The sequence below is a fragment of the Pteronotus mesoamericanus genome, unplaced genomic scaffold (assembly GCF_021234165.1).
Source record: "Pteronotus mesoamericanus isolate MK-2021 breed Mesoamerican mustached bat unplaced genomic scaffold, CSHL_Meso_final contig_101, whole genome shotgun sequence".
In the NCBI taxonomy this organism is placed as follows: domain Eukaryota; kingdom Metazoa; phylum Chordata; class Mammalia; order Chiroptera; family Mormoopidae; genus Pteronotus; species Pteronotus mesoamericanus.
Window position 1 is genome coordinate 11,405,769 of NW_026555001.1, and position 23,969 is coordinate 11,429,737.

The window sequence follows — 23,969 nt, forward strand, 5'->3', positions numbered from 1 at the left end:
CCTTGGTTTTTTAAAAGCATGAATTGGACTTTACAGTAATGATACCGTAACTTTCCTTTTTGAAATAGTGTTCTCAGGACTAATGGTGTAGAGTGGAGAAAATACACAAGCATATTTTAATGATTAAAAATAAAAATCCAAAATCAGAGGAAAACACCACACTTGATCGCAGCTTTACCATCATCCTGACGGGACCCTGACTGACCAAAAACAGAAAGTCCGAAAGAGTCGATGGCTGTTCTTTTACTTTTTATTGCTGATCATTTTATACGTAGGTTTTAGCTAGCATGTCTGTGTGTGACATTTGACACTTCTCTTTCATACATTGACTATGCTGTCATTCTTGGCACAGCTCACCACCCACCAGGCCTAACGCCATGGATTTCAGAGCCTTGGATTTCCGGGTCGCACTCTGTCCCTCCTGCATCCATGCTTAGGGAGCTCTGTGCCTTCGAGTTCCCCTTTTTCTCCAGAGAGCAACTCACTGTTCAGACACAGCTCCTTCTGATCAGCTCCAGATTCAGAGTTCCCAAGTGCCACTTGAACTACAAATACTGTCGAAAACCACCTTAGTTTTTCCTTTGTGATAAGTGGTCTTGGAAAAATGTTCTTTCCCTTCTCATGCTTAGGCCTTGGAAGTGTCCAATTCTTTGTAGAAATAGCATTTCACACGTGGCAAACTGTTGTAGAAATAAGACATACTAATACACCTAAGTCTTTATTTATTTGGCTCTTGGAAGATGAAAATGAGCCCATACGGCAGCAGGTACAGAACGTACTGTATGACAGCACCAGAGGGGTACAGCCTCTCTGCTCCACAGAGCCTCGGGGTTAACGCGTACATGTGACTTCAGCAAGAGAACCAGAGTCCAGAGGGGAAAAGGAGCCCTTTAGGAAACAATCAGTTTAAGAGTGACTTCAAATTGGCCATTCCCTTTCATATACTTAAATTCAAATAACGAATACATTCACAAGCCCGAATGTTGGCATAGAATAAAATCATGTTCATTTATTTTTTTCTGCATCTTAGAATTAGAAGGCATAAAATTAAATATGTTGAATGTAATAAATTCATCCATACAAGTGCAAGTCGCCAACAACAACACATTTTTATGGCAGATTTGTCATTTTAAAAATGTACCAGTAAATCAAAAAAGAAGGGTATGTCATTTAACTTTTATTGAAGTGTATGTAGGAGGTCTTCAGAAATCAAATATGAGCATGAAGATATGGCCAAACATAAAATCTATCAAATTCAGTGAAAAGTTGCTGACTTCAAATAGTAGTTGTAAGAATGACCAATATATATTCTTTGTTAACAACCTCTCACTCTACAGTAAAAAAAAAATAATAAAATAAACATTCAGTAAACATTCTTTCCTAAGGTAGTTTCCCTTATATATCAGTGATTTATCCATTTCTTTGTATACACAAATTTGTTCAACATACCAATCAGTGGTTCTCACAATTGAAAAATAAAAGCACAAAAAAGTTTACACTCTTGTACAGGTAAATAAAAGATCACCTTGAATTAAACTGGATCTCCTTAAGGGCAGAGTATAGTTTCAGTTTCATTACCTATTACATAATTAGTTTCTTACATACAAATATTGACATATTTGGCTTGTGCTTCAAAGCCTTTGTGTCTATGAAGTCCATGTCAATGCAGCTCATAATTTGAAGTCGCTGGGGAGTTCTTTACTGCTGCCGGGTAGGACCGGATCGTGCACTCGAGTCTCTTCAGCCCCTGCGGTGGCGCTGCACATCTCTGAGGCATCGTCGGCATCAGGGTCCAAGCCTTCAGGACAGGGAAGCTTTAGCAGCTCTTCCCGGAGCTGAGCAGTGTGACGCTACATGAGAAAATGAGTGATGTTTAAAACTGCAAACCCTGGGGTGTTCTAACATAGGATCATTTGAGGGAAGAACTGAATTAAAAAAAATACCCAAAGCACAGGCCTGAAAATATTTTGGGATCACCTTCCTTATTCTAGCTACCATAACAGAGAGACAACAAAATTGGCAAATAGCTCTCAAAATAATTGATGTTTTTGAGAAGCCCTGAACAGTATGTGCCTACAGACCCTCCCTATGCCCCCAACCCTGTAGAGAACAGCATTACTGATGACTTATTTGCTACAGATACTCTCTTAAGTTAGACAGTAACACCTTGAGTTGTAATACATGCTGCCTCTAGCTAAACATTTTTAAAAGAAAGACAAGTCCATAAATTAAAACCCAGTGATAATTCAACAAATGAAAATAAGTATTTATCAGGCAGTAGGCTGTATGTAGAATCCTTTCAAAATGTTTCACATTGTCTCACTTAATGCTCAGAACAAATCTTAGAAATAACTTTATCATCAAAAATTGTTTTAAAAAGTGAAGCAAATGAAAATCTACAGAGACCACCTCACTGTGAACGAGCATGGCCCCATACTGCCGTTTGGGGAAGGGCGTAACAGTGGGTGGCTGCCCACAAACTTCATTCTGGTTTATAACTTTCTAGTGGGAAAGAAATTACCTCAAATATCCCACCAAGGGCTTTGTAAATTAGGTGTGTGAATAGTTGCCTTTGAAAATCAATTAACCAACATTTACAGAACAATTTTTATGTATCAGGCACTGTGTTGAATGAATACTGACAATGTAAAAGCAGTGAGTAGAATAGGGAATATATAATCTCTGACCTCACAGAGCCTTAATTTTGGTTGGAAGTGTAAGACATTAAAACAAGGTAAGATAAACCACACACTTGCAGACATTTGTAAGGTTTCAAAGTGTTTACATGCTGGTAATTTTCTCTAGCCCCAATTTCCTTTCCACTGCGGAAAACACTAACTAGGGAGAAGAAAGAAAAACTTGAGAATTTCAAGAGCCCAGGTGAGGTAGGAACATTATGCCTTCATTGTGGAATTAAGCTGGACAGCTGCATTCTTTTCTCAAGCAGCACTGAGCAGCAAAGGCACAGTTGAAATGATATTAATCTGGGCTCATTCATGGAGCGAGATTCCCAGGTCCAGGTGAGAAAGAGACAACAGAGTAAAAGGATTTGAGATATAAGCAAACACTGACTGAAATAACAAAGTCAAAGAGGCTGGACATTAGACACTGAGGTTTTGTGTAACGTGTGAACACATGTTTGGGGAAGGACAAAAGAAAGAACTGCTCTATAGAAAGAACTGGAAGGAGGAAAGGGAGGAGAACCAGGTGCAGGGAGGTCAAACCGGCTAAGCTGTGGGAACTGGACAGAAATGGCGGAGGCAGGGTGGTATCCTCTTAAGAAGGTAGCACTGACAGGATTAGCACTGAACAGGACACTCAATGAAGGCGGAGTTAAATAATATCTAAAGATTTTAAGGCAGAGAAAAAATGGTTTAAAATTAAGTAAATAGAGCCCCAGCTGGTATGGCTCAGTGGACTGAGGGCCAGCCTGCAAACCAAAGGGTCGCCAGTTTGATTCCCAGTCAAGGCACGTGCCTGGGTTGCAGATCTGGTCCCCAGTGGGGGACACGCGAGATGAAGTCACACGCTGATGTTTCTCTCCCTCTCTTTCTCCTTCCCTTCCCTTCTCTAAAAATCAATAAATAAAATCTTTTAAAAAAAGAAAATTAAATTAATAGAGAAAGTTAGAAAACTTAATTAGAGGGACTGTAAGTTCTCATTTCAGACCTTGAATGACGACAGGGTGTCTAAATAAAAATGCCAGTAATATAATTCTGAAAAACCAAAGAGCAGACAATAGTTTGAAAAGTCACTTCTAAAAAGTAAATGGCCAAAGTCCAGGGTAGAAATACCATGAGAAAGACAGGGAATAAAACAGCCCTGAGGACCAAAGTGTAAGCCTTCACACATGCGGCCATTCAGGAGAAGGGGGAGGAGTTGTTCACTGAAAAGAGTTCACGAGTGAGAAGAGGGGCCAGGACAGGCTCCAGGTGAAAAGTACAGCAGAGAAGACAGCACAACAGCACTGAGTGTTTTCGTAGGTGGGCAGAGGGTGTCAGAGAAGCTTATACTAAAATCGCCTAATTTAAAAGGCACAGCAGGCTTCTATGCCGAGAAATTTAAGCTAAAAATTGAACGAACGTGAGCTAGAAGAGCAGGTGAAAAGTAGAATGAAAAGCATCTGTAAAGGCCGGGAGGAGAGAGAAAGGTGAGTGGAGAGAGAGGTGACCCAGGGTCAACGGCTCCAGAGAACTGAAGAGCGGGAGACCTGGGCAGAATGCACGGTAAATGGCAAAAGGTCAGTCAGTGAGCGGGTGGAGTGTTCCAATGGGGGCAGAAGTGTTCACTGCTCTAGTCTGATGGCAAAAGAAAAGACAGTTTTATAATAATGCAGCAAAATAAAACTAGCTTGGGAGATACAAGTGTTACAGAGGAAAATAATTTTCTTTTTAAAAGTTTTAAAAATGTAAATCTTCAAGTTAGAAGGAAAGGAACCAGCAGGGATGAAGGAAGTGGAAGGCAGGGGGCGGGAGGATAACTGGAGGATGAAGGGAGCGCAGGCTGAGCAGGAACCGACATTCTGAAGACGGGGAAAGACCCGGCCCCAGCCCATTTCACATCCCCGCTTCCTGAACGCCCGCCCGAGATGGAAAGAGCCGCTCGCCTCCCCCCACAGGCCTGTGCCACAGACGCCTCCACCAGTCAGCTGTGGGAGGCTCGACAGCTACTGTCTCCCTCAGTGCTCCAAGTAATAAAATTCTAGAAGGCAGGCGCCCTAGGGAAGAACTACGGGAATGAAAAACATCATTCACAGAGTACATTTTGTTGTCACCACCTTCAAACAACGGATAAAACTCTGTTGGCTCAGCCCCGTAGCCATTTTTTTATTTTAGGAACTGCTGATTCACAGTTGACTGAACATATCTTTTCTACAGACTTCTGGGTAGTAACTCAGGCCTCTGGACTTAAAATAAATTTAACCTTTCTCTGATTCCCTACCACCCTCTCCCATCAGGTGGCCACGGTTCTGCCAGGGAACATACAACTCTTCTTCAAAGCCACCGCCAGGGCGCGGGTGAGGCGCTAACTCACCTTGAGAGCTGCTGCATGGTGGGACATCGTCCTGCCCACTCGCTTGTCACTGCTGTACTGCTGGATGTCCGCGATCCACTCCTCGCACTGGGCCATGATCTCCACTCTTTTCAAGTAAAAATGTTTGTGTATCACCTTAAGGATAAACAAGCAAGGGAACAAAACATGTTCGGGTCAGAAACTGAAAGACAAAGTATGGAGCATTACAAAGGAATGAAGTTTAAAAGCGCTGCAATCTTTTTATGTCCATAAAACTCAATTCAGTGAGCTCCGCATTATTAATAGGAAATAATTAGGTTTATGACATCAGGTGACACATACTGAAATTTCCAATTCTACAGCAGAAAATAATGCCCAGTCCCAATCAAGCATTCGAACAGTTAATCCTATCCAGAGAGATAAGGCATGGACAATGTGAGGTATTCAGAAGGCGAATGGAAATGAACAAATGACCAGGGGCAAAGAGTTAGGATAGTACTGACAGCAGAAAAACTGTGAAAAGGTCTGCCTTTCAAAGAGAACCCAGAGGACACCTGGACAACCTAAAGACAGTCCAAATGGCATAGGCATTTGAACAGAAATCAGAACAGAGCCCTTAAAAAGACATATTTTCACTTTCTTTTATCTTTTTTTTTAAATTTATATTTTCAAATACATTTGTCTCTGCCTACCTCTTTTATCTTCTGGTTAATTTATGGGTAGGATTTTATCTTATGAAGTTACATTTCCTTGTAATAATTGTGGTTTCGTTTGGGATTAAAGAAAACCTCTCTTTAAAAACTAAGTAAAATTTCTTCATGTGTAAGAAGTAGAGGTCTAATTTCTGACAAATTTAAGTTAGATCAATTTGGACATATTATTCTGTATTCTGGGTGACCTACTCTGTTGTCCCCTGGGCTTATCTCCCCTGAAGGAAAAGCAACAATACATACAAGGAAAAATCATTAGGAAACCCTGGAAATGGACATAAAATACCAGTAAGATCCTACTACGTTTAACTGTTTTTGTGTTTGATGCTTACAGACTGACACGAAGAACCATAATAACCACAGAAACAGATGGGATGCAAGTGCAGTAGAAAAAAGTACTTCACACATTCCAGGGAATGCGAAGGGGAGGAGTCATACCTAACTGGGGCAATCAGGACAGCACTCGAGTCCCCTTTAATGGACGCTGGGTTCTACAGGGTGAGAAGGCTTACTGTTTCAAATTACACTATTTGCTTTCTGTAAAAGCCACTCCCCACTCTAAGTTCCTTTGTGTTAACAGTGAATTTTTCTTCCCGGGAAAAAAATTTATGCAGGAACCAACAAATTATACATTGACTAAATACGTGTACTTATAAATTTTAAAATACATTTTAAAATTGAAATTTAACACATATAGGAAAGTACACAAATCATGTATACAATTGGACACATTTTTTCATTAACACACCAATGTAATCTCTACACAGATTTAAAAAAAAAACAACCAAACAAACCCAGAACATTACCAAGTATGCCAGAGGCCAACCTCTGTCCCCTTTCACATTTATTCCTCAGAAAAAGGGATACACTATCCTAGCTTCTTTAAGTACACATTTGTTTCATTTATTTTTGAACTTTTAGAAGTAGAATCATATGAAATGTATTTTTGTGCTCTGTACTATGTTTATATTTGTCCATGTTTATATATATAGCAATTCATTCATTTACCTTGCAGTACTACTTCTCTTGAATATTCCATAATTTGTCCCTTCATTCTGTTGATGGACAACTGTACTGTTACCAAATTTTCACAGTTATGGATAATGACATGAACATTCTCTATACACAATTTGTACACAATTGCTACTGGGCATATACCAAGGAGTGCAATTGCTAGTCACAGGCTTATCAGATCCTGCCAAAGTGTTTTCCAAAGAGGTCATACCTATTTATATTTTCATCAGAAGCGTATCAGAGTTCCAGTTGCTCCACATCCTAAGATTTGGTATCAAACTTTTAATGTCTGAGTGATGCTCTGAACACAAGTAGACATGAACCAGACAATGTAGAGCTTTGTAGACCATGGTGAAAATGCTGGGGTTTCTTGTTTACACAATGGGAAGTCATTGGAGTGAGACGATCTGATTATGTTTGGAGAATCATTGGAGAGGGACGAAAGTGGAAGCAGGAAACCAGTTAGAAAACTACTTCCACAGTCCAAGAGGTAATGATGGTGTGAGATAGGCTGGCCACAGTGAAAATGGTCTTCACTACCAAATTTTGATTATGCTTTGAAGGGTGAAGCCAACAGGATTTGTCAATTGCATGTGGTGTATGAGAAAAAGAATGAAATCACAGGAGGTTAGGTTTTGAGCTTAGATGACACTGAGACTCCACTTTCACTGAGAGTGTGAAAGAAGAACCAAGAGTTCAGTTTTACACAGTGCTAATTTTGAGGTGACAGTATACATTTTAGTGGACTGGTCAAGTAGTTTATATTTCCGGACTCATTATCTGAGTCTTAAGGGCACTGAAGAAATTAATTTATGTACAAACAGGAGGAATACAAGTTTTGCAAGAGAAGAAACAGAATTTCATTTATCCTTGAGTTCCAAGTAGCTTACTACAGTGCCTAATAACAGCTGATATTCAATATGATTGCAAAATAAATTACTTAAGTACCCCAAGCTTGAAAATGAAGAGAATATTATGCTTATGAGCACAAAGAAATGCCTATATTTTCCTATAATATTAGGAAAAATGATTTCCCACAGCCTTCCAAAGTAAATGCAAGATTTGTGAAAATACTTGTTTGTCATTCAAAATGCAAATTTATTTAGTAATAACAAAACAAATATTCTTCTTATAATCCTTCAGAGTCCATTCAGCAATGCTATTTGATGAAGAGAAGAGCTCAGGTATGATGCTACATAGTAGTCACAAATTATACTGCTTAGCTATATTAAAGATCTATTTTCTGTCAGGTGAATTGCCAAGATTTCCTCTAAAACACTGAGTTTCTAGCACAATTTAAGAAACTGATGATCAAGGGAAATAATCTGAACAAAGAAAAATGTTTCATGACACAGTTAAAGTAAGATGCGATGAAGTAATGTGACATGGCTGGTGAAATACACAGTCACATTTAAGGCAGTCTATGGACAGACAACTAACTACGTGAAAAGAACCACAATTCAGGATGTGGAGAAAAAAAAGCACTTGAGAATATCAAGACAGGTCCAGAAACTCACAAAGTCCAACTTCTTCCTGAGAAAAAAAAATGTCATCAACATTCTAACACAGATTTTATTATAAGGGTACAATTTCTATTTACAAGACAACTTTAGAAAGTATCTTGACCCTGGCTTGTATGGCTCAGTGGATTGAGCGCTGGCCTGTGAACAAAGGGTGGCTGGTTTGATCCCTGTCAGGGCACATGCCTGGGTTGTGGGCCAGGTCCCCAGCTGGGGGCATGTAAGAGGCAACCGATTGATGTTATCTCTCATACATTGATGTTTCTCTCTCTTTCTCCCTCCCTTCCCTTCTCTCTAAAAATAAATAAAATCTTTTAAAAAAATCCTAAAATTAAAAAAAGTTATCTTGACTAATAAAACAAGTTTTATGAGGAATATTTTAGTAACATATTTAGACAATTTGTTAGAATTCCAACTACCAAAAATAAAGAATAAAACTGTCCCAAAATCGAGTCAGATACCTTTTAGGAAGTGGTTTTAAAGTTCACCTATATTTCATTACTACTAATCTTTTATGATTAAAAACTACAGTAAAGTTTAGTTTACCATAAATACAATTCTAATAAACTATAGTTTATAGTATTTTTAATAAAGTGTTCCATTAATTTTATCGAACATACCTCTTTAAAGCACGGTGAAGGGTTTCTGATTTGTTCTAGCATCGCCCATTTAACAGTGGCTTGTCGAATGTTCCCATCATATTCTCGAGAACTCTGTGTGCCACTGGGGGTGCCTCTAGACCGTTCATATCCTGGTTCATTAAAATAAGGCTCAGCTACTAATATAAGGGACTGAACAGACACCAATACCTGAGGGACAAAGAAATAGACACGTTATAACGGAAAATTTTGACTCCCAGTAAACTGACATCTTGCTTTGTCATCTAGGAGTTCCTAATTTTAATAGGGGTTTCCACATATGTATTATCATCACCATAAAATTGATGTTAATTATATCACTCAAATACTTTATTATTAAAGCAAAATTTAAATAAGTAGAGTCTTATATAATATTTATATATCCTAACTTTTATATTCTTGAATCCCTGAAAAATAGACATGAAGATTTTATTTCCTAAAACTGCTAAAAAATAGGTTTATAAATATCACATACCTATCTAAATGTTATTTGCTTAAACTGTCTTTACTCTTAAAGAGCATAAAGCTAACCATGTACTCTTAACAATATTCACTTGTAAGGAAAACTATGCATGAGGCAGTCTTCATTTTTTTAAAATGTTTTTTACAGATTATGCTATTACATTTATCCCATTTTTTTCTCCCCCTTATCCCACTCCACCCTGCACCCCACCCTCCCATCAGCACTGCCCCCCCCAGTTCATGCCCATGCGCTGTACCTATGTTTGGCCTCTCCATTTCCAATACCATCCTCTACCTCCCCCAATCTGTTTTGTGCCTACGAATTAAGCTTCTCATTCCCTGTACCCCTCCCCCGCACATTTCAAGTTGTCCCAAAGGTTCCTAAACCTCTCCTCATTTTTTTGACTTCTTGTTTCTTCATTCTGTTCCAGCTGAATGTTTATTTCTTCCTTCTGTTCCAAATCCTTTGAGTCCTCGTTTTCTTCCCTTCACTGTTGGTTCCCTGTACATTTTTACTTCACTTCGCATAGCCTTGTCTATTTTGTGGCCATGCTCAACCATTTCTGTGAGCATCCTGATTACCAGTGTTTTGAACTGTGCATCTGACATGTTGACTCCTTCCTCATCCTTTGGTTCTTTTCCTGGAGTTTTGATCTGTTCTTTCATTTGGGCCACATTTCTTTGTCTGGGTGCACCTGTTACGTCGTCGTAAGGGGCAGAGCCTTAGGTATTCGTCAGGGCGGAGCAACCCAGGTCACTGTGTCCTGCTGCTGTCTGTGGGGGAGGGGTCCGGGAGGGAAAAATGCTGCTTGCTTGGATTTCAGCTGGCTTTCAGCCACTACCCACAAGCAGATAGGGCCCTTTTGGTGCTGATTCCCAGGTGGGTGGGTTTGTGTACATTCTCGGACCCCGTGGGTCTCTCCAACGAACTTTCCTGTGATGCTGGGAATTCCTCCTGCCACTGCATACCCCACAGGTTTTCACGTCCAGAGGTTTTGAGGTTTTATTTTCCCGCACTAGAACCCTGGGTTGCGTGGTCTGTCTCACCCCCCTGCTGTTCCTCTGGTTTATCCGCAAGAGAATGTGGGACCGCCTGGTCTGTCTGCCACTACCTCACCACCCCCACACCCGGCCGGTCCTCCAGATGCCACCTCGCTGTGCATCCTCTCTGCCCCAGCTGCCTGTCTCTGCCCCCACTGCCTGTCTCCACCCCTCCGACCGGTCTGGATGAATGTTTCTTCTTTAACTCCTTGGTTTTCGGACTTGCGTTCAGTTTGATTTTCTGGCAGTTTGGTGGTTTTTTGTTTTTAAATTTGTTATTGTCCTTCTTTGGTTGTGTGAGGAAGCAAAGCACATCTACCTACACCTCCATCTTGGCCAGAAGCCCAGTCTTCATTTTTATTCCAAGGAAAATTAACTTCACAGTATCACAAAATCCTTATTACCAGAAACTCTCATTGGCAAGACAACATGGCTTTAAGACCCCTTCTGAACCTCACTTACAAAAGACAAGGCTTAGGCTTCTTTCTCTAGATATAATAAATGTTTAGAGAGCTCACTTAGCTAACATAATACTGCTAACCAATGTACCTGTATGATTGACTAATATAACATCTTTGGAGGCAGGAAAACATTAGATACCATCTGCCTGCTTCGTAAATTAAAAGAGATTAACAGCAATTGGCCTTTCATTAGGAAAGATGATTAAACAACATCAAGGATAAGTATCTTAGAAGTCAAAAGATATATTTTCTTAGAACATTTTAAAAATGGGAACTTGAACTTAAACACTATGACAAAAGAACAGATAAGGTTAAATATGACCTGGAACAACCATGTTCTTAAGGCCAAGGTTAATTATAAAAAAAAAGAAATTTAACCCATATAATTCTGAGACAAAAATCTGTTTTTAAAATTTTCTGAAATTAAGTGTACTACTGAAAATCATTGAAGGAAAGTGATTTTCTCTGGCTACAGACTTTACCCTAACTCAAATTTGAAACTTCTGACATAACCTTCCAGTACATATTTATTAGTTCCTTTTCCCATTCCCTTGTAAATAATCTTCCTTTTTTATTAATATGAGTAAGACATAATCGCCATTTTTCTTCTTCTTCTTTTTTTTTTTTAAAAATCCTCACCCAAGGAGATTTTTAATTGCTTGTACAGAGAAGAAGTGGAGATTGGGCGGGGGGGCGGGGGGAGAGAAAGAGAGAGAGAGAGAGAGAGACAGACATTGGTTGCCTCTTGTAAGCTCCCTGCCTGAGATTGAACCCACAACCCCGGTATGCGCCCTGACCAGGAAATGAACAATCTTTTGATGTACATGACAATGTTCCAACCAGCTAAGCCACACTGCCCAGGGCCGTAATAGCTATCTTTCAACAAAGGAAGAGGAAGAATTTAAATTAAAAACTTTTCACAATTTGCAATAAAGGACTCAGTTATTTAATTTCGCCTCCTTTGAGACAAAATATAGTTTTATAAATCTCAGGCAGGTGTAGACTCAGAACAATTTCAGATTCATAGCCTATCTGGTTTAAAACAGCTAAATCAAATAAAAGAAACATAAAGAAAGGATGTTTTGTATATAGAACACGGAAAACTACACTTAATAAATAAATAAATTTGGGTATAACATACTGTCTCCTAAAAGAAAAAAGAAAAGGACTATAAAGTTTGCATCTGATAAGACATCGTATTTCTTGGAATTCAATAAACAATTTATAATATGGGTTTTTTTTTATAATTGGGTAACAGATTGCACTTTTAAAAACTGATTGATTTTAGAGAGAGAGGGGAAGGGGGGGAGACACACCCCCCCAATTTGTTGTTCCACTTATCTACATATTCACTGGTTGATTCTTGTATGAGCCCTGACTACAGATTGAGCCCGCAAGCTTGGCATATCAGGATGACAATCTAACCAACTGAGCTACCCTGGCCAGGATTTCTATTTATTCTTTAAACATGCATTTTGTGGAAATATATAAATGCCACTTTATTTTTCTTCAGTGAACTATTCATAATTTTCTACTATTCATAATGTTCATTATATGGAATTTCTGGAGCCTCTGGATTATCTAACCTGTTGGGTCATTTAATTTTGCAGCACACTTTATGATAGTCCATAAAACACTAGGCATAAAGAAAAACCAGTAAATTAACATATCCTTGGAAAGAAGAACTTCTCTTTTTAAAAAGGATTTGATTTTCATTATTCAAAAATAATAGGATTTACCTAGCTTTGAGAAACAGTGTATATTTGAAGTCACAGACCACAGTAGACAAGAGTAATTTATTTACTCAGAACTTATTTTTTAGTCATCAATAAAATGTGGATAATACCTATTTACATTATAGGATGACTGTGAGAATAAAATAAACTTTTTGGGGGTAAAGTAGCAGTGCTCATAAGTAAGTTTAATTAATACAAAGTAGCTAGTCTTCCTTGCAGTAAAAATAACAGCATGCATCCAGAAGATAGTAAAAGAGGTAAAACAAAAAAAAAATGCTTCTACTCTAAAAATAAAGTATTTTTACCTATGTGATATGAACGTGCAAAGAAGCAGTTAGCATGAGTTCCATTCTGATCAACAAAATTAACTAAAAGAGATACCTGGATTCAAACGAAAAAATATTTATCATAGCTACATGTGGCTAAAGAAATTTCTTAGAATGAGTTCAAAATAATTTGGTAATAACAGAAAAACATCTACTGCATACCATAGTATATTATTACATATGGTTATAGTTAACTTAATAAACAAAATATTTCATTCCACAGTATAAACTGTCAACGTTAAAAACCAGTTACATAAGCAATGTCAAAATTTGGTGCTGATAAAATGTAATAGTTCTTGATGACAATTCTAATGAATAATGGGACTTTTGATTTTAAATTAAGCAAATAATCAAGAGGATTACCTGTTTACAGCTAGATATGAGATGTATAGCATAAAACTAAAAAATGTGATTATTTTAATACAAATACATTTTTCTTTTAAGAGTCTCACTACAAAGAAACTAAGCCATTCTAATAATATTTGTCACTGCTCAAAATATTTTGGGAATCTTTTAAATTGTATTTAACCTTCAAAAAAATTTTTGTGGAAGATCTTGACTCTAGCAAAAGTACTTTTATCCTTTGTGCATGTGCGATAAATAAAAGAATGAAACAGCATTAGGTCTCAAACTCTAACTAAAAAGAAATGAATTTTTCTTGAGGCTATCTAGTCTGCTTCTGAAGTTTCTAATTCATGATACAAATATGCAACAAACTAGTAGTAAAGGGAAATGATGAAGGGAGTTTATGAAAAGCCCACGGCTAATATCACACTCAGTGGAAAAGACTGAAAGATTTCCCCTTGAGATCTGGAGGAAGACAAGCCTCTTCACTTTTGCCAGAGATAAGATATAGCCACTTCTTGCTCCTGACCAATTTAATTTCATCACAGTCTTGGAAATCTAGATTCAGAAAGCTACATAAAGTATAAAGAAAGAAAATATATATAAATATCTTTTATATATTTATAGAAAATATATATAAATATAACCATATAATTATATAATAGTATTATATATAAAACTAAAAAAATTAGGGAATATATAGACAAGATCGCTTTTATGTGTGGGTAGTTAAGTTTCCAAACTTGTAAAACTTAAATATCTTGAGTCTAAGTTTATTTTGTAGAATTTTTGCTATAGAATAAAGATATACAGGCAAGATCAAAGTTGAAAACAAATCAAATTTTAAACTAAAAAACTCTGAAAATTAAATGTAAATGTATTTTAAAAACTACATAAACTAAAATTCAGAATTGATTACAAATCTCAGGTAAGTCTAATTTACTTAATGAAAAATAGGATAGCTCTGAGTTCCCTTTCATAGTAAAACTCATAAAAGCTTAGTTGATGTTGACAAGAGTAACAGACATGCAGAAAAACTATATTAAGGAGTGTTTTAGAAACAGAATTGAATTATTTTAAAAAATGAGTAAGTAATTACTTGGAGGAATATTCTATTAACTTCTTTAGTTAATTTGCATGAATCACGTAACCTCTTTTTTCCTCAGGTCTCCACAGTGGCAAAAAGGAAAAAATTGTATTATAGTCCTATTTCTCTCTTTTATAGGATACTGCTAGGTATTTTCAGAGAACCACACACAAGTGACATCCTAAAAAACTATTTTTCATATCTTCTTTAACCGAATTCAAAGTAAGGATGTAGGAAAAGAATCTTTTCAGAGTCAGTCAACTTTAATAGGCTTATGTGGGGATAACTTACAATGGTCTTTCTTAACCACTACACTATATATGTGACTTTAAACTATTTTGTAACAACAATATTTATCTTAATCAACAAGCAACAAGGTTAATTCATGTCAATATGCTTACTTGTCCATGTCTCTGGCAGGATTCTGAACTATTAAGATAAAGTATCAGCAAAAAATATTTTATGAAATATTATGTAACATTTTATGTGCTCAAGTGGTCTGTGGAAATTAACTTATAAAATTGAGACTATAAAATCTGAGACAGTACTTCTGAGCCTTAAATGAATCTCTTAACTAGAATACAGAAGAACTACATCATAGAGATAGATAACATTAGTAGTCTATTCATGAATTTAAGGCCTCTAGTGACTGGGAGATGGGATAATCTGTCTTATCTTGCTGTATCATAGTGTACTTTAACAGCAACTTAGGAACTTTTTAATAGGCAATTTTGACAAAATATAATTTTTGTCTTATGCTCACACTTAAGATTCTAAACTCCAGATTTGCTGAGATTCTACTGTACTAAAAGTTTACCTATAAATTATTTAATATTTATCTCCTATAAATCTATTTTTTGTTTGTTTAGTTTATTATGTTTATTCTTGGTCACTAAAAAACAATTTTGAAACATGAATAGTTCTGTACTTTATAAGGGAAACTGTCAGAAAAATTTGTTTACTTGCAAAAAGCTTGAGGTCTGAGGATTCCACTTCTCTTCTGGTCTTCCATGCCATGTATTTAAGATGCTTAAACAAACCTGAGAAATAATGAGAAAAGTATAAACAGAATTGAAAAGAGTGTTTTAAAAAGCAAACTATCACAATTAAAAGTAAAAATGAAATGCTATTATGTCAAAGTATTTCAGTTTTCTGTCCCTAATCAAAACTCTAAGGGTCAGCCTATTAAAACAAATCGACATCTTCAGATGTAACCCAAATCTGTGTGACACTATAATTTTGTCATAACAAAAAATGCATCAGCACATACTACACATTAGTATATTTTTTAATAAAAATAACTCTTTTCCGAACCAAAAACAAATCAGTGATTTTTTTAAAAATCTTTCAAAATTTATAAATTTTGAAAATTGTGCATAACTTAATAGAAGAGATCTTGACTTCATATTTGCCTCCCCATTCAATCTGTTAACAACATATTATTTTGGTTGAAGTATATAAATAAAATCTGGCCTCACACAAACATGAAGGTGCAAAGCGGAGGACCTCACAGATACCATAAGAGGGCCTTTGAGGATCAAACTTGAAGACACGATATACTTACTCACTCAGATAGTAAGAATGAACTCAAACTCTCACACACACAGGTCCACCGGACATTCGGGGAAAGAGAGTGTCCCTCTTCCCTATACCACTAAGTCTTACGAAAGTAAGTTCTTAAATAAATTTTAACCTTTTACACTTAAACTCTATTCAGGTTCCAGTCTTTCTCTTAAGTAAAGTCAGCACTGCTATTTCCTCTTCTCTCTCAGTTACGAGAGACCTGTTCTTTGCTTTCCCAAAGAAAAGTATGTCTACATTGGGCTAAATCTCCTGCAATAAACCCCAAAACAAATTCCAGCTTTATGACATGAGTTTATGATGAAGACAAAATGAAACCTGCAAGCCCAGATCTGAGAAAACAAGATGTATCTTCAGAAAACAAGAGGGCAAAACAAAAAGAAAACTTGGGCCATCTTCAATATACCAATCACCTTCAAGCACTTGTTGTTTTCACATCATCAAGGTAGTATCTGTTTGTGAAGTCTATAAAATTTTTCTGACCCTCTAGTGATTTTCAAACATTAAATACTCTCAGCATAGAATTTACTGTTGAAATCTCATCCAACGGTCCAAAATTACTTTGAAAAGTGATGACTGTTCTTCTGAATCAAATTTTAGAAGGTTTATCTCCATATGAAATAGTTTTTATTATACCTGTTTGTCGACTATTCGGTGGGGGGATAGAAATGTATCTTCCTATTTATAAGGAAATATAAGACATTTTAACAGAAGCTTCACAGTTAAATGTATCCTAGAAAAAACTGGACAGTTATGATACACAAAAAAGGCAACACAAAGGAGAGGACCATGCCTTCGTGAGTCATCTACCTGCAGGCACTTGTGAAATGATAACTGGAACTGGAGCTCTGGAAAGAAAAGTGAGAGGCAAAATCCGACAGCTCGCTCTACTATCTCCAGATTGGAGAAAGCTCTCCATTGGCCAAGAAATGTGTTAAGTAAGTCTGTCCCTCAGTAACTGAAGATTGTAAGTGCTTAACACTGTTGTATTTCTGCCCCTTTCAGTTCCTTCTCTCTCATTCTGAAGCCAATCTTTGCATATAGGGAAGAAAAGCATGAAGAAAGCTATGTACTCTGGAAGTAAGATAACTAAAACAAAATTTTTGTTCAAATTTCAAAGAAGGTTACAACACTGTGGCACTAGAAACAAGAAACTATAATTACATTACCTTGCCATCGTTATAAAGGTTTGGATTGAATCGCACACTATGACCACCAGTTGTTTCTAAATTCACAAGAGGGGGAGAACTGGGATAATCTTGGGGAAAATAGACATCGAACTCAAAGCAGCCATTTGCATAAGGAGTGTCCGCTGGGCCAGTTATCAGAACCTAGAATGCATACACACACACACACAGAAGTCTACGTTACTATTCAACGTGCTATGCAGAAAATCATAATCCAATGTGAAATAAAAACTTTCTGACATCCTATATACATCTCTTCTATAATGTGTTAAAAATGAATACAGGACAAGGACATGGTTATAAATTAGATGAAATGATTTGGTTTTGATAAAAATGAACTATTAAAAGACAGATGCTTTAATGGCAGCAGGAAAGCTTACCTTAACATCAAATACCTTTTAAAATACTGTTACTTTTTCCTGAGAACTTTCCTTCATAATGTTCTTTATAGAATTTTCAACAATTTGAAATACTAGGTACATTCATTATTATATATCAAAGGTATATGGTTAATTTTCTGCTTTAAACGTTCAGATATGTTAATGTTTTTAAAAATAACTTACTTTTAATATTTCTCCCTGGGATGAGAGAAGTAGATAACAGGAATAAAGTTCTCATGTGACAACTTACGATAAAAAGGTTTTGAGAGATCAGTAGGTATTTTTCTTAGGATTTTTGGTAGTCCAAGAAATAGCACCGAACCCAACAGTGAGTACCAGAATTATTGAACACATTTTGTTTAACCAATCCCCAGATATTTATTGTGTAAGGCATGAACAGCAAAGCCTCTGGTTCCGAGGAGCTGTGTGTGGAAGCAAGTTGCACTAGAGTCTTCATTTGTGTAACTGATTTATGCTTTGGGGCTCCATTCTGGGAAACTTTATGTTAGGTACAGCTTATTGCTTAACAGAGACAAAGTTACAAGTTCAAATTTATGTGATCCATTTGGTGATAACACACTTCCCTAAGCAATCATCCTATAACTGGCACTATTGTTTGTAACAGGAAACAGGTAACTAGGGCCAAATAGGCAAGGTGTATGAAACTGCTATTTAAAATAGCCCAAAGGAACAAATCAAAAAAGCAAGCAAACAAAAAAACCTTCCTCAAATCAATGGGTCAATAGTTTCATCAGTGTACCTAAGAAAGACAGAATATTTAACCTATGAATTAAATCATAAATGTAAAGAAAGATCCCCTAGGTGCCAAATCTTTAAATCACCAGTGTTAAAACATAAGGTACGAGTTATTATTATTGTACTACCATTACTAAGTTCATAGATTTTATGGATCTATTAAATATATAAATTTCCTAGAAAAGAAAATAAATAATGCTTAAAGCCTGATAGTATAAAACATGAGAGAAGTATCTTAAATGACAAGGAAGAAATCCTGTAACTTTTTTCCTACTGACTAACATTAATCCTGTGATACTGTGCTCAGAGGGTATCCAACCTGCAGCCTGATGCAGCCCAGGATGGAGGTGAATGTGGCCCAATACAAAATTGTAAATTTACTTCAAACATAATGAGATTTTGTGTATGTGTGATTACATGTCAAAACGTATTTAATGTATGGCCCAAGACCACTCTTCCGTGAAACTGTAACAGGCTGCGCTGCATACGGCCTTTGCTCAAGGAAGGTATTTGGTATTTCCTTCTAAATCTTTATTTTGAGTAGCAGTCTTACCCACATATTCTGAACTAACATTAGAAAAACACTCCTTTCACTGATGTCCAAAATGGTCAACAGAAATTTTTAAACTTATTAAAATTCACGCTATGTCTAGTGCTTTGTATGATTGTTTGAATACTAAGGGTGATAACGCAAAAAGGTGTTTTTTCCACCTTCATGATGTCAAGCCGCTCCTCATCACAGCGCACAAACACACTGGAGGACGATGACAGGGGCAGAGAGGTTGAGAGTGTGACAGCTTCCTGGGCAAGGCGGCGCGCTCTGGCGGCACTGTTGGCATCATTTGCATTTTTCACCTGAGACATGTAGTGGTAATTTATTTTAAACCCCAACTTCCCATCTTCATCTTCAGAAACCATCTCAAATGTATCTAAAAAAAGAGAGAAACCATGAAAAATAAAAAAGAACCAGAATGGAGGATAGTAGCTATAATGACAGAAATCACAAATAAATCATTAGCCCTTCTACTCAAAATGGAAAGGGCTGCAATGTGAAAGAACAGCAAACTATAAATGTTTACGTAACATCTACCACTGCACAGACGGAATATATAATGGAAGCAAAAACTGGAAATGACTGTTTATTTATTTAAATCCTCACCCAAAGATATGCTTACTGACTTTAGAAAGAGAGAAAGGGACAAAAAGAGAGAGAAACATTGACTGGTTTCCTCCCCTCAACTGGGGATTGAACTTGCAACCTTTTGGTGTATGGGATGATGCTCCAACCAAATGAACCACTGGCCATTTTTAATCTACAGTGTGAATATGCTGGTAGATTATATCAAGTAGCTAAATTACTATACAAAGCAGCAGACAATTTATTCTTAAAAAGAACAGTATATAAAGTTTTAGCTAAAATAATTAAGAAATGCCAGAAAGTATTCTCATTATATTCATTTTTAAAAACCAGAGAAAGTCTTTATATACATACAGGGTCTGGCCGAAGCAAATCTGCTGGAGTGTGGTTGGTAAGGTACATAAATATCTTGCACAAGATGGATAGCAATTTGAACACTTCACCTAAAATGTCATATGGTGTGCTTGAGTGTGATATTGTTATGTTATAGAACTACAGGCTTATGATTTTGTAATAAAACATTTTGTAATTAAAAAAGGGGGTGTTATTTGTCCTGGACCCTGTATATTGCATTTGCACTGATTTCAAAAATCAGAAATGCCAGGCTGGAGTTTATTCTTATATTACTTCTCGAATTTACATTAATAGAATAAAAGAAGATTAAAGTAATCCAAGTACTTTGGCAAGATATAATTAATGGACTCATTATTAACCATTTATTTAAGGAGATTTAGAATGACTTGTTATAATTTATTTATAAGCTATATACCATAGAAAGGAAAGTGTGGATTTGAGCTTTATCTCCAATTCAGATTAACCCTACCCCACCAATGGATTAACATAAAGCTATTAAAATAAATTGTAACATTAAGTCAAAACCACTCACTAGGGCAAATACTGTCATTAGAAGCAACAATAACTTTGATCCTGTGTTCATACAATTTTAAACATATGGAAAAACATTAATGCTTTATTATAATTAGCATTATCATATAAAATTTACAAAGAACTTACTTGGTACAAGGTTCTAGGCGAGGCTGTTTGGGTTAAATGACATAGGAAACCATATGTGCCTTTAAAGAACTTATAGTCTAACAAAAAGGGAAAGACTTGTAAAGATTGTCCCATGTCTGTGCTCTACAGTGTTTAAAATAGAGTACCACAATCTTTAACAAATCTTTCCGTGAGAAAAAGGAACTTTTTGTTAATTTCTTATAGAAATTATCACCAATTCTGTACAATTAGAATCTAATTTAAGAAGGAAATTTTCTTTGAATCTTTTAAATAGCAACCCATCAGGTAAAAAGATGAGCTCATTCACATGCCTGGAGGAAAACTCTGATATCATATCTGTAATAGGACAGGGTCTAGTAATACCAAAGTTTTATTAATATATTCAATCAAAGATAATAGCTAGTTGCTAAAAATATACATGCTGTTTGATTCAGCAATTCCCTATTAATCTGTCCTAAGGAAATAATCATGGATATGTACAAATCTCTACATGCAATAATAGCCATTGAGATGTTTGTTGCATATGGTATTGAAAAACTGGCAACAACCTAAAGGTCCAGTTATTGATAAACAAATGACAGTATATCATATGATGGAATGATTAGGCAATCAATAAATCAAACAGTACAAGAATCATGACATTAGAAAATGTCTGTTACACAAGGTAGAAAATGCAGTTATTTTTCATAAAAAGCTAGACAGAAAATCTGTATTTTTTTTTCTGAATTACTTTAAAAATCAATCAGTAGCAAAACCCACTGTGTTTAAAGTCACATCCACCTTAGAGAATTTATGAATTTCTTTGATATGAAAGAAACTTCTGGATGGCTAATGTTCGTCAAGGGCTCTGACATATGACTGAATTTCTTAGAGGTAATAACTTTAAATTAGAATCTGTCATACATATAGAAGCATAAGCACAATCATGTTGATAAAATAAAACTTCATTTTGTATTGAAAGAACTAAAAAATATACAGAGATGGAATGCGGCTAAACACTTTCAACTACAGTATGTTTTAAAAGCAAATAATACATATTTGTGTATGACCTAGTAATTGGACCAAAACCAAAAGCTCAAATAAAATATTTAATTTCAACACATTTCAGAAAACTTGTTGGAGAATCCTAGAACTTGTTATTTTTCCTAACAGAAGCTTGGTGGTTTAAAATACTTTGACAAATTATTTCACACTCTCTTCAAAAGGCGGAAATTGATTCCCTATCCTTGAGTATGGGACAGACTTAGTGACTTGATTCTAATGAACGAAGCACAAACAACCGAGTATGACTTCAAAACCACGTCACAAAGAGCAATGTTCTCTCTCGGACAAACTACATGTGGTGTGTGAAGACACTCAAGGGTCCTATGGAAGTTTTTTACCTGTGGCCTAGAGACCCAGTTCTTAGGAAGAGAAACAAGGTCCCAGGAAGGGAGGAACACACATCCCAGGACTACCAGGCCCCCAGAGAAAGCTCCAACCTCAAGTCACTGGGCCTCTTGAACCCTGTTTCCATTATTCCATCCTTGCACACTGTTGAAATACACTTTTTAACAAAAATAAAAAATGTATTTTAAAAAAATGCACTCTTTATTGCCTTTCTGCCATTTAATAAAAATATGACAAAATTAATTTAAAACAAAACAAAAAAACAAGTCCTACAGAGAGTCCCACATGTCAAAGAGCTATCGACAGCCAAACACGTGAGCCTGAACACACAGCCCCAAACCCAGTCCCGTTTTCACATGAGTGCAGATTCAGCCAACATTCTGACCGCAAACTCAGGGGACGCCTATGCCGGAACCAGTGAGATGAACCATTCCTGAATTCCTGACACATGGAAACAGGCAATAATAGGTTTTAGGCATCAGAGTCTTTAGAGTAATTTTGTATTGCAACAGTAAATAATATAGAACAATTTAATAAAATACTGTAGAAATTAATGAGCTTAAAAACCTATAAACAATCTTATCAATGCTTAATCCAATTCAAATAATCCAAATAAGCTATTTAGTTTTATTACTTACAAAAATAAACTTTTAATTAGATGCTTCTTCAGAAGTGTTGTTTGAAAAACATGTTAACATACTTAGAGTGAAAGAAAGAGACTAGATTGCCAAATTGAGGCAAAAGGCTGTAATATTACTAGAAATTAACCAAATCCCAAACAAAAGTATAGAAAGAAGAAATCTGCTTGGCATAGATTATGGAAAAATTTTTAAAAGAAATAAGAAAGGTATTGCAAATCAGAACAAAAAAATAAAAGTCATATCCCACAGTGTTGCCTCAGGATCAACAAACTTCAGTAATAAATGTGTGTGTGGTGGTGGGGGGGGGGTGGATAAAAACTTGAAAATTTTTTCTGAAAAGTCAAAAGCAGCTTTTCAATGATAAACTAAGATTACACAAAATAACTCAAGTCTATATAAATTTTTGTCACCCAAGGGTGGAATGTATTTCCAAGGAGGAGGAAACAAATTCATGGTTAGACAAATCACTATTCTCTCCCCCACCCTATTCAGGACACCTCCCACTCCTTTCAAGTTATAGACACAAAATAAGAGCAAAAATATTTAATATAAAAACCCAAAAGCCAAAATAAAAATTAAGAAACTAAAAGCAGATTAAGTCTAGTTATCGTATCTGAAGCCTTTATGAATTCTAAAAGAGTAAATCCAGAGCTCAGTAACAACAGAAAATCATATATGGTTTATAAAATGCTATTTAAAATCTTGGACTAGACATATTATGACCATGGACTGCTTTTCCTTCCCTTTTATCTCATGCAAATATTAGTACTACATCTAGTGGGGTGAGTGAGTGGAGACACAACCAACTGATGCCCTTCCGACATCTCTACAAGAATATACTTAAAAGGTCTTGGTTTTTTTTCAAGATTTATCTGTGACTTACTCATGCTTTCAGGGATTTCCCAACAAAGTTACTGTCCATTGACTTGAGGTTCAAAACTCCATTCATTTAATTCAGAAGTACACATTAAAGGTTTCAACAGATTTGCACTATTACCTAGTTGGGACATGTCACAGACCAAATCTCGTTCAGAATAGAAGCGCAGTCATTTATAAAGTGGCAGAACTAGTTTCTTTAGGCATTCTGAGCTGGGGAAGGGGAATGAAAATTTTTGTGGAAAATAGGCTGTCACAAAGTAGGAAAGTGTATAGAAATGTGAAGCTAAAGATAAACCCATCTACCATCGATTTTTGTTTCAAGTCTACCAATAGCACACAATCTTAAGGTCTTTTCATGAATAAGACCTTTTCAAAGACCTGCCTGAATGCTTTGTTTTCAAATAATCTTCATGTACATTACCTCATGTGATTTTTATTGCAAACCAATCTGGGAGGTTAAGTAGGGCAAAAGCTAAATAATTTATAAGGGGGGGCCCCCCTCCGCAACACCCCCCTCAAAAACTGGAATTGTTTTCTGGAGGACAGGCCCCGTGTAGTACAGGCTCGCAAACCCAGTTAGGTAAGTGTTCTAGCAGCCCATTCATATCAGCGCACCAGCTGGCGTTGTTGTGAGAGGCTGTTTTCCGCTTC

The 23,969-nt window shown here is 36.3% G+C and overlaps 1 protein-coding gene across 8 annotated transcripts in view; it reads right to left on the reverse strand.

The window, feature by feature from the left end:
* Positions 1 to 240: 240 nt before the first annotated feature.
* The window catches only part of BIRC6 (baculoviral IAP repeat containing 6), a 204,381-nt gene continuing 180,652 nt past the window's right edge, over positions 241 to 23,969 (reverse strand). For all 8 annotated transcript variants that reach the window (XM_054568064.1, XM_054568109.1, XM_054568100.1 and 5 more), the window contains exons 69-74: positions 18,969 to 19,186; positions 17,104 to 17,265; positions 15,316 to 15,393; positions 8,878 to 9,066; positions 5,035 to 5,169; positions 241 to 1,850 (exon numbers count right to left, since the gene is read on the reverse strand). In XM_054568064.1, the coding sequence (XP_054424039.1) occupies positions 1,671 to 1,850; positions 5,035 to 5,169; positions 8,878 to 9,066; positions 15,316 to 15,393; positions 17,104 to 17,265; positions 18,969 to 19,186 (962 nt within the window). In that variant the 3' untranslated portion in view covers positions 241 to 1,670. The remainder of the gene's footprint in view (positions 1,851 to 5,034; positions 5,170 to 8,877; positions 9,067 to 15,315; positions 15,394 to 17,103; positions 17,266 to 18,968; positions 19,187 to 23,969) is intronic.